Here is an 11,525-nt window from a genome sequence, read left to right on the forward strand (position 1 = left end):
CATCTTGGTTATGCTTGGCCCAGACCTATGGTAACATCGAGGTGTCTTCCCCAAACACAGACTCACTCGGGCAACCCGGGACCACAGGAGCTAAGAGGACCAGAGGTGGCTCATGTCACATACCCCCCAGGCTGATCTAAAATGCATGGGGGCCACTTCTTGCCCGATGTCTCACTGAGAAACGGCAGAGTTCATGCTCAGGTTTTGATTTTCAGCCCCTAATTTTCTACCTTTCCTATGGATGAATGATGTGCCCTAAAGTGAACGTTGTCCTGTTGTGGTTATGAGCATGGCCTTGAGGCCCAGGGAGGTGAGTGAAAGGAGGGAGGCCAGTGGGAAACTTGGAGGAGGCCTGCCTAGTGTCACCCGGCAAACCTCAAATGGCAGCAGCCTGAGCACGCGGAAGGGGCCGGCTGCCTCCACAGTGGATCTGTAAGTCTCTGGGGCTGAAGTCGGGGTTTGTCAGAGCACACAGAGACTCAACTTCTCCTCCCAGGGAAAGGCTTGGGGGTGGGGCAGCAGAGGGCGCTGGCAGGCGGACATCCGCCTAGAATGGTAACAGCCAAACTGTTTTCCTTTTTTTTTTTTTTAAATGTTTTATTTATTTCTGAGAGTGAGAGAGAGACAGCATGACAGCATGAGTAGGGGAGGGTCAGAGAGAGAGGGAGACACAATCTGAAACAGGCTCCAGGCTCTGAGCTGGCTGTCAGCACAGAGCCTGATGCAGGGCTCGAACCCACAAACCGTGAGATCATGACCTGAGCTGAAGTCGGATGCTTAACCGACTGAGCCACCCAGGCACCCCAGCCAAACTGTTTTCCTAATGGAGATATGGAAGTGAGTCCACACGGCTTCTCCTGCTCTCCCAGGTGCCCAAGTTCATCCAACCATCCCAGGCCTGACAAGTCCTGGAGCCCCACCCTGGGACTTAGTTGAGGGGCAGAGCTAGGGGAAGATACTTCCTGCCCTGAAAGAACTTCCACAGCTTGATCCAGGCTCCAGATACACCCAGTGACCTCCCTGGCCATGAGCCACAAGGTCAGATCCAGAGATCCTCAGGGTGGGGAGACAGTGTGGGGTAGGGGTAGGGGAATGGTGAGTGTGGGAGGGAGGGTAGAAAGGGAGAGCGCAGAGAGCACTGGGCAAAGGGAGGAGAGGCGTGGGATGGCTTATGTGTCCAGGTAGGATGGTCACAGGTGGCTTAGAGGGTGGGCTTGTCTCCATGGGGTGGAGGGGGCATCTGGGAAGATCAGCACTGGGATGGGTGTGTTGCAAAGGGCTGAGGAGCAGCTGTGGAAAGAGGAGACGGAGGGAGCCTGCACTTAGCGTAAGGATCACAAACACGTGCTGGGAAGTGGTTTGAAGCAGGTGGGGGGGGTGAGAACAATGAATTTGGGGTGGGATTCTGGCTGCTGGGGGCATAGTGGGTGGGGACAGGGAGCGGAAGGTCAAGGGGGGAGCTGGAGCTGTAGTCCAAGCCTGAGTGGACCGAGGAGGACTGGGCTGGGAGAAGAGGCAAAATCACTGGAGGGCAGGGAAACATTGCCTGGGGCTGGAAAGGATTGGCCCGCTGGAGATGGGGCTGAGTGTTGCACAGGTGGGGTTGGGGCCGAGTCACTGTCATTCACAAGACTACATATCCTTGCACGGAAGCAGCATTTATTGAAACACAGGCTGAGACAACCCAGAAGGCAAGGCACCCACAGACAGTCTTAACAAGAGGGAGACCCAGGAAGTGGCCTAACCTTCTCCATCCCACCGGCTCTGCATCAGACAGATCCCTCCTGCACCGGCAGGCGGCGATCTGGAGCAACCTTGGAGTTTTTTTTTTTGAAATGTATAAAGGTGCAATGAATAGCAAGACCTGTCCCAGGTCAAAAAGATTTCCCCTCTGTAATGGCCCATCAACTGGGAGGTCACAGGAGGAGTTTGGCTGGGACAGGTTAACCCAAAGAAGGCAGTCAGTCAGAGAGACAAGCAAAACTCAAACAAAAATAACCCCTGGGGCAAGTGCTTCCCCGCAGCCGACCTCCCTGCCAGGAGAGGGTAGCTGTTGGGAGGGAGGACTTAGTCTCAGATTCTCAGGTTGTGGGAGACTCAGCTCGATGTTAGCCTCATTCCTTGTCTCAGGGGAAGGTCAGGCTCCCATGAAGCCCAGCCACCCTGGGTGATTGGTAGTGTCCCAGAGAGCTTGGAGAATAATACAAACGAGCCACTGTGTTTTGGAATCAAACCGGAGTTCCGGGAAGGGCTGGGAAAGACTCTCTGACTGAAGCCCAGAGGAGAACCAGGAAAACAACTCCCTAAAACGAGCAGGTGGCAGAGCGCGGCTGAGGGTCTTCCCCTCTGTAGGAACATGTGGAAGATTCCGGAAGCAAGCACACGATTTCCACTCACACCCCGTCCTGCGCTCCGGGGACAAGAACGCAGGCAGCCGCGGACTCTAAGCAAAGCGGACAGACCGGCTGCTCCCGCAGCTGAAGTTGGCCGAGCGGGGCTGGCAGGGGGCACAGGAGTCGGGCGCCATCACCGTGATGCTGCCTCCCGTGGCCACGGGGCCAGAGGCAATCTGGCGCCCCGGGGTGGTGGTGCACGTGAGACCCCCACAGGAGACTCCGCCGCGGGAGCTGCTGACGCCTGTGGGGACAGAGGGGACACAGAGGGTGAGAGGCCTGCCCTCACCTCACCAACCAAGGAGCTTCCGTATAGCAGAAGCTTCCTCCTCCGGAAAGAGGCACACTGGTTAATAACTGAGGCCCAGGTCCTCTCAGCATCTCAGCCCTTCTAGGGGGCGGGGACAGGAAGGAAGTGAGCACCCCCTACCCGGAGGGGCAAAGCAGCCACGGCCCCATTTCCACGGCCTGCAGTTCACATCGCCACCAGTTGAGGGCGCTCAGCGCAGCATTCCCTAACTTCAGCGATGCTCCCCATGAGGAGCCGGGGGAGGAGGCTACCTCCTCCCCGTCCGGAAGCATTCCAGGTTCAGTTTAGCCCATACACAAAGCCGTTTTTTTGGAGGATGTTCAAGCAGATACTTACAGACATTCACGGAGCCCACACCTTCACACAGCCTGCGGGGAAAGAAAACTCGATTAGCTAAGGACACTGAGCTGGATACCTTGAGGCAGGGACAGAGAAGGCCCTCCTGTCTACAGATACTGCCTCCCAAGGCAGGGAGGGCCCCCCAAAGTCTGCGTTTCACGATCAGGTTCTTTCTCAAACCGTTCTCGGAACACAGAATCAGACAGCCTTCTGATTTCAAGCAGAGGTGGGCGTGATGATGAACTCTGCCGGCTGCCGCCAATCCGAGCGACCCCGCACCCTGCGTAGTGCTGGTCAGGCTCATGGAAAGGAGAGTCAGATCAAATGCAGCAATGTGTGTGGAAGGGCTTTGTGCCAGTGAAGAGCTAGTGGAAGAGCATATGGAGTGCATTGTCCTGACGGTGCACGAGCCTTGTGTAGGGAGCTTCTGGAAAAATTGGGTTTGAGAGGCACACGACTTGGGCACAGGTCCTGCCTCTTGCACTTCTTATTCACTGTGGCCACGAGAAAGTCACTGCACGCTGAGCCCTATTTCCTCATCTTTGGATGTGAAAAGTGACACCTACCTCTTTGGATTGTGGAGATTAAAATGAGCATGTGGCCCGGGCCAACACATACTAAGTAACGGATAAATGATGACGATTATTGAAGCTTGAGCTGTACTAGCAGTGGGTAGAGACGTAGGAGAAACAGGGAAACAGGGTCTCCTGGTCCCAGGAGACCAGGCCCTCCTATTGGCGAGGAGATCCTCCTTAGCCCTACCTGTGCTCTTCCCCTTCCAGCAGCCGCCTGTAGGTGGCGATCTCGATGTCCAGGCCCAGCTTGGAGTTCATCACCTCCTGGTACTCCTTGAGCAGGCAGGCCATGTCCTGCTTGGCCTTCTGCAGGGCGGCCTCCAGCTCGGCCAGCTTGCATCGGGCATCGCTCAGGGCCGCCTCGCCCTGCTGCTCTGCCTCGGCCACCGCAGCCTCCAGCTTGGTCCGCTAGGAGGAAGGAGATGTGAGGGCAAGGATAAGAGAGAGAAGGCACAGCCTGGCTCACCGGAGCTGAAGGAGTGGGGGCAGGGAGAGCAGGGTCCAGAGAGAAATTACGTATCTAATGAGACCTTGAACACAGGAAGGAGATGGGGGCTTTCACCACCTTTCCCTGGCGGTGGTTGCTGTGTGGCCAAGGAGGGTGACATCAGTGAAATGGCCTATCCTGCTTCAAGTGTTGTGCGATTTGGTTGGGTCCCTGCTTCCTCACAGGCACACTGTGAAGCCTCATTTGGACCAGGCCTTTGCCCTCCTGGGGGGCAAGATGCCCAGTGCTCTAGTGTGCCTGTGCAGACTGTGATCTACATCCTCCCCCTGCCCAACCCTCCTTGTACCATACCTGGCACTTGGCATTCTCGATCTCAGCAGTCAGCCTCTGGATCATGCGGTTCAGCTCATTCATCTCCTCCTTGGTGCGGCGCAGGGTCTCCCCGTGCCGGATCACCGTGGCCTTCATCTCTTCACACTGGGGGCAAGCAGAGATGTTCCTGAGGCTCAGGATGGGAGTTTCCTCCCATTCGGATACCACAGATGGTTGGGAGATTGTACAGTGCTCAGCCTATGCAACTATACATGACAGCCCTGCTTTACCATCCAAACTGAGAGATGTCTGTCGTCTTACCATCCCTACAAATCAAAATCCTCACACAAGAGAGACCTGCTTTAATATACACCTGGCTTCCCTCCCACTGTCATGTCTAGAGGCAGGTGTCCTGTGCCCCTCACCTTGCTGCGGTACCAGGACTCGGCCTCAGCCCGGCTGCGGCTGGCGATGTCGTCGTACTGAGCCTTGATCTCGGCCACAACGCAGTCCATGTTGAGGTCCCGGCTGTTGTCCATCTTGACGATGACCGAGGTGTCGGAGATGTGGGCGTGGAGAACCTGGAGTTCCTGGGGGCCAACAGTCAATGCGTTTGGGTCTGGTGCCTGGTCTGGGCCATGGGCACCACCCTTAGGGGTAGTGTCCACTCTCTGGAGGGGGCACTGGTCATGCACGTTCCATGACACCTGCTCCGCGTGCTTCCCCTCCCCCCTTCATTCACACACAGGCACATCATAAAACAAGGAGGCTGGAAGGGGCCCCAGAGAGGAGCTGGGGACAGCCCCTGACTTAACAAACGCGAAAACTGAAGCCCCGCATGTGAAAAAGACCTGACTCAAAGTCACCCAGCTGGGTGGCTGGGGTTTGAATGCCAAGACCAGTGATTTGTCCATTCATTAAGACTCCTCTCTAACCGGAGACCCACCCTGAGCACCCCCACCCTCACATGTACACTTGCATATCTGTGTACAGACTGACACACCCCCAGACCAGCACACAGGCACACACACTGCAACAACAACTCCACAGACATGGAGAAGCCCGAGGGCCCACACACTCCTTGGTCCTCAAACACGTGTGCAAGGCTCTCCCTGCGTACATACATGAAACATGGCCCTCTCAGATATGTCCGCATGTTCTCCTGGGCTACATCATACACATCAGGTGTGCACACGGCACATGGCACACCCTTTCCCCTCTTTCTCAGGTCCCCCACCTCCCCTCTACCTGCTGTGGCTGGTCGGCAGGGGCTCCCTTACCTCATCGTAGAGGCGCTTCAGGAAGCTAGACTCCTCCACCAACGCCTCCACATTGGCCTCCAGGTCTGATTTCCGCAGGTAGGCGCAGTCCACGTCCTGGTGGTGGAGGGAAAGGCAGGGTGTGTATGTGTGGGAGGCCTCCGGGGTCAGTGTGGTGACCGTGCCCTGGCCGAGGCTGGCCAGATGGGTCCCCCTCCCTTCCTGCTCCACGATCAGCCCCCTCACCTTCTTTAGAACCACGAACTCGTTCTCTGCCGTGGCTCTCAGAGCCACCTCCTCTTCATACCTGGGTTTGGGGGGGTGGTAAAGAGGGGTCACAGCTGAGGGGTGAGGACTTGGATAATATACCAGCTTCCAGGCAAGATCTTCCAGGAATCAAAAGGGATTGAGTCCCAGAGAGTACTATCTTGTCCTCTCCAGTGTCTATTTTGTGCATTATTTTACTTGGGCTAACCCTTGGCCCAGACTGGCTTATTCCACCCCAGTCCTGCTGTTTCTGGGCTGAGACCAGGGCATGCACACGCTGTTCCCTAAATCTAAATTCCTCTGTGCATCATAGAGCCAAAGAGGGCCAGTGCCCAGGGCAGTGAGAACACAGAGCAAGCATCATAATGTGAGCTGGGCAGGGTAGGAGCACAGAAAACTGTAGAATTCCATTGGGTTTCCTCTCCTCACTCCCCATCGAAGCAGCTCTAAGACTCACGAGGGTCTTACCCTCCAAGGGGTAAAGTGGGGCCGAAGATTCTGAAGAAACACAGGCCCCACCTCAGACAGCCCCTCCCTCGGCTCCAGGCAGCCCCTGCTGCTAGACAGGCAGGATTCTTAAGCTGCTTCAAGAAGGTTGAGGGTGGAGCCTTCCTCCTCTCCCCGTGTTCGCCCTGTCCAGCCGCACTCACTTCTTCTTGTAGCCCTCCAGCACCTCCTGCACGTGGTTGAGCTCGGAGGCCAGCCTCCCACTGTCGGCCTCCACGCACTCGGCCTCCCGCCTCAGCGTCTCGATGTAGCCATTGAACAGCGGCTCCATGTTGCTCTCGCAGCAGCGCTGGTTCTGGTAGAACTGCCACTTGGTCTCCAGAAGCTTGTTCTGCTGCTCCAGGAAGCGCACCTGCCGCCCAGCGTGGAGGAAAGAGACTCAGGGGAAGCCCAGGGTGGTGCCTGGACCCCCGGAGATCTTTCTGCCCTGGGTGCTCACTGAATAGCCAGGGCCAGCCAAAGGCAAGGCATGGGGTTGAGTCTCTGTGACTCAAGGGGACTTGCTCCCGGCCTCCAGGAGGCAGTGTGGGTGTGGGGGCAAGCGCCCTGGGGCTTTAGGCTGGAGGTCTGGTTCAAGTCCAGTTCTGCCACTTTTAGTGGGCAGGTCATCTAACCTTTTGGTCTTGTTTTTCTCATTTCTAAACCAGAGATGATAATAGTGCCTCCCTTAGAGTTGTAAAGATTGAACAAGTTAATACATGAAAAGTGCTTAGAACATTTCTGACACATGGTAAATGCTCAACTAATTTAACTGTTACCTTAATTAGCAGTTCCTCGTTTATTAATTTATGCAACACTTACTGAAAGTCTAGTGTGTGGTGCTAGTGCCCATGCTAAGATACACACCCGCACAGACACACATCTATATCTATAGTTGACCTCGAACAATGCAGGGGTCAAGGGCACTGACACCTCCCTTTCCCGCCTCCACACAGTTGGAGATTTGCGTATAACTTCTGACTCCCCACAAACGTAACTACTATTAGCCTACTGTTTGACTGGAAGCCTTACTGATAACATAAATAGTCGAGTAGCATGTATTTAGTTTATGTAGTAAATATTGTATTCTTACACCAAAGTAAGCCAGAGAAAACATGTTATTAAGAAAATCACAAGGAAGAGAAAATGCATTTATAGTACTGTATTGTACTTATCAGAAAAAGTCCTCTTATAAGTGGATCTGTTCAGTTCCGACCCATGTTGTTCAAGGGTCAGCCCTATAGCTCTGTCTGTCGGTCTGTATCTACCCATCTGTCAATTACATTCCACTTTCACAACCCTTTGGGGGCAGATATTATATCCCTTCTAGTACAGATGGGGACACTGGGATGCCTAGCCCATTGTCACACAAATGGTAAGTGAGAGGAAAGGTCTGCTGTCCCTGGAGTCCCCTTTGCCTGTCCCACCAAAGTACACCTAAGCAGCTCATCTAAACGGTCTCAGCTCCAATTTGATATTTAAAAAATAAATGGAGGGGAGCCTGTGTGGCTCAGTTGGTTAAGTGTCCCACTCTTGGTTTCACTCAGGTCATGATCTCACGGTCCGTGGGTTCAAGCTCTGCATCGGGCTCTGTGCTGACAGTGCGGAGCCTGCTTGGGATTCTATTTCCCTCTCTCTGTGTCCCTCCCCTGCTTGAGCATACGCTCTCTCTAAAAATAAATAAACATTAAACAAAATGGAGATAATAATACCTACCCCCCTAGGTCATTCTGAAGATGAACTAAGCGCACCAAGAGCCCCTGCCTCCAACCCCAGAGCAGGGTCCTATCTATTCTGCCAGAACAAGGCCACGTGGGCAGAGGGGCCAGCACAAAGGGAAGGTCATGGGTAGCATTTTTGGGAGGCAGCCTCACGGCAGTGTGCTGGTTTTCACACTCTGCATCTGTGGGCTTCCTCCCACGAGCCTGGCTGCCTGTCTTCCACATTCCCAGCCCTGCATCCGTGAAGGTGGCTGTGCCAGCCCTGGCTGGTTAACTGTCATACCTCCTTGGCCACTATCATCCTGGGAGAATAATGCTAACAGCGAATGTTTATTGAGCACTTACTATGTGCCAGCATTTTCTAAGCATGGAGACATCAGTGCTCACAACCAGCATGTGAGGCTGGTTCTGTTATCCAGACAAGTCACATGCCCGAGGTCTTACACTGCTGAGGGGCAGAGCAAAGATGGGGGAGGGGTGGCGTGGCTCCGAGCCCAGCCGCCCACTTCCCTGAGCAGCCTGGCCGGGAGCCATCTGCCTCCCCCTTATCTCCCACTCTTGTAGCAGCCAGTGCCCAATCCAGTTTCTCGGGGGCACCTCAGATATTCCTGTGTGGCCTTGTCTCCGGAAGCACACAGGCACTTTAGATCACAGACTGTTTCTGGACCACTCTGGGCCCTCTGCTGTGCCTTGCTGGGATTAAGAGACAGAAACTGATCCTTTGCCTACGTTGGCCTGCCATCCTCTCCTTCCGCCGTCTCAAACCTGGCTCCACACGGTCTCCCCGACACACAGGACCTTCCCGAGGGGAGGACAGGCCAGGGCCTTCTCTGGACCATCATCCCAGGCCTCACTGACCTTGTCGATGAAGGCAGCGAATCTGTTGTTGAGACACTTGATCTGCTCCTTCTCCTCGTGCTTCACGCACTGCGCATTAGGGTCGATCTCCAGGTTGAGGGGCGTGAGGAGGCTCTCGTTGACCGACACAGTGGTGATGCAGGGCGGGCTGGGCCCGCACACGCCGCCGGAGCGGTAGCCGAAGCTGCGGCCGCAGGAGCCGGCGCGGAAGCCGCCCATGGCCATGCGGGGCCCGCAGGAGCCCAGGTTGGAGAGGCTGCGGCTCCCGAAGCCGGTCAGCCCCCGGTAGCAGGACACCCCTCGGTAGGGCGCGGCGCTGATGCAGCAGCGGTTACCAGTTTTGGGGGCCACGGCCGAGCAGGAGCTGAAGGTCCTGGTGACCCCGCATCCTGAGCTGATCCTGTAGGAGCGGCAGGACATCGTGTGCGTCTGGGCAGAGGCTGAGTGCGGCGGGAACGAGTGAGGTCTTGGGTGCGCTGCTTAGGATCCTCTGGCCTCTCTGATCCTCCTTGGGCCTTTTATTGGTGGGGAGAGCTGGGGTTGGCTGCATAAAAGGAGTGAAAAGCCATTTTATGTTGTTTATTGGCTTGGGGAGTTTGAAANCTCATCTTAAAGGTGAGCTCAGCGGCGACTTGAGGCCTCCGTAAAAGTATTGAAGATGTTATTACGGACACTGTGTTTGCACTTTTCATCTTCAAAGCTCGTTTACATACATTAAGTAATTAATTTTCTCTCAGTCTCAGATGGCCCCAACCCACACTGGGAGACGGATTTGAACTCCACAGCAGTCTGAGGTGGCTGGCGCGGGGGTGGAGGCCGGGCCACTGTCTCAGGGGGAGGGTCTAGGGCCCCAGTTCCCGGGAGATCCCGAGAACGCATTACCTCTGTCCTCCAGGCTCCACACAGGACACGTTTGCAAGTAAATCACTGTGTTTCGGGGGCTGAGGGATCAGGCACGTCGAATCCACCCAGGTAGGATTGCCTGGAAGGTGGTTCAGACCCGTGGGGCCATTTTGACCATGCTCCCTGTAGGACAGAGAGCTAGAGCCCATGGTCTCTTAGAACCTTCTGGATTCTCGACCAGAGACTCTGTTTCAGAGCCTTCGTTTCTCACCCAGCAATTTGCAAACCACTCAACTCTCAGGGGCCACAATAATGGCTACTTGGGGATAATGGGGAGGCTTTCCTTTCGGCCACTTTCGCCCACCGGATTGCAAGGATGGAGGGAGCCAATCCTGGGGTAACCTGGCTTCTGGGAACTTGCTCTGGGCAACTTCTCTTGGGTCTCTAAGAAGAAACAGGTTCTCTGAATCTCTCTTCCTTCCAAGACTACCAGCCAGAAGGGGGGCACATCTGAAACGGTCCCCCATAGAGAAAACCTTTAGAGATGGAGGAGGGAAAGTGGCTTTTTCTGCTCAGAGGACGCTGTGATTTCTGCCTCCCCGGGGGGCTGTGGGTGCCTAGGTCCTCATAACGTCCCTGCTTCCCTGTGTATCCTGGAGCCACTTATTAGGATAATGATTGCTCTTCTTTTAATGTTCACTGAGCACAAAGCTGGGGGATGTGGTCTTTGCCCCCAGGGAGGCCAGCTAGGCACCCCGGGTGTTAGGAACTTCTAGAAGAAGGGAAGAAGGGCAGAGGAATTTCCTCGGAGGGCGACAACCCCTCCAGGGAGCCTCCCAGAGACAGTCACTGCCACTGGGCAGCCCCTGCCTGCCTCCTCCCTCACACGCCTGATGTTCTGTCCTGGTCCTGTGCTCCTCTCCACAGCTGGGCCCGAAGTAAGTCTTCACCCAGGACCAGGATGATTGCTTTCTATCTCCACACTCCACGTGTGTTCTTCCAAGGAGGGCAGAGAGACTTTGGGCAATGGTAGGGAGGGGCAGGCAGCCTTACCAGCTGGCCCCCAAGGATCTTCAGATCACAGTCAGCCATGGGGGGTGCAGCTGGGGCTTAGCAACCTGGGCTGGGCAGCATAACCAAAGTCGGAAGGACTGGTAGAGGATGCTTCCCAGTTGTGCAGCTCTGGGGACCTTCTTACTGCTCTAAGCTTTTGTTTCCTTGACTGTACTGTGGAATTCATCCTTCCCTTCTAGGATTGTTGGGAAGGTTACATGCATAAGACACAAGCGTGTGCTTCCCTGAATAAAGGAAGGGGATTTGCTTCCTATCAGGAATGTCCTTACCACCCCCTGCACCCCTCACCCGGCAGAGAGTGGGTGTACTTCCTGCCCCACCCATGGTCTTCACCTCCTCTGCACCTTTATGACTTCTTTACCCTTTCAAGGCTGCTTTTAATGTTTCCTTTAACCTGATTTCACTAGTATAAAAATTTGGGGTGGAGTCTGGGGGTGGAGAGAGGAGGCTAAGGAGTGTGATTCCCAGTACCCNCTGGGTCCAGGGATGTATTCTGGCACCTTGGACAGTGAGCTCCTGACTGCCTATTGTGTAGACCTGGATCTGGTGTATGGGCCAAAAAAGATTCGGGCCCTTTGAACATCGTGGGGGGTCGGGGGGAGGGAGGATGGGTGGGTGTGGGAGGTGGAGAGTGGGTGGA

At 55.3% G+C, this 11,525-nt stretch overlaps 1 protein-coding gene across 2 annotated transcripts; it reads right to left on the reverse strand.

Annotated features, from left to right (window-relative positions):
• Positions 1 to 2,443: 2,443 nt before the first annotated feature.
• Positions 2,444 to 9,388, reverse strand: LOC144222892 (keratin, type II cuticular Hb5). 2 transcript variants are annotated; one of them, XM_077753595.1, is made up of 9 exons: positions 8,969 to 9,388; positions 6,554 to 6,762; positions 5,883 to 5,943; positions 5,658 to 5,753; positions 4,803 to 4,967; positions 4,417 to 4,542; positions 3,805 to 4,025; positions 3,040 to 3,071; positions 2,444 to 2,637 (listed from the first exon to the last, which is right to left on the reverse strand). In XM_077753595.1, exons 1-9 carry the CDS (start codon positions 9,386 to 9,388, stop codon positions 2,444 to 2,446), a joined length of 1,524 nt encoding a protein of 507 aa, XP_077609721.1. The 2 variants fall into 2 exon arrangements, with proteins under 2 accessions (XP_077609721.1, XP_077609722.1); XM_077753596.1 differs by having other exon boundaries at positions 2,444 to 2,630; positions 3,036 to 3,071.
• Positions 9,389 to 11,525: the final 2,137 nt, after the last annotated feature.

Source organism: Crocuta crocuta, unplaced genomic scaffold (assembly GCF_008692635.1).
Source record: "Crocuta crocuta isolate KB4526 unplaced genomic scaffold, BGI_CrCroc_1.0 scaffold30, whole genome shotgun sequence".
In the NCBI taxonomy this organism is placed as follows: Eukaryota; Metazoa; Chordata; class Mammalia; order Carnivora; family Hyaenidae; genus Crocuta; species Crocuta crocuta.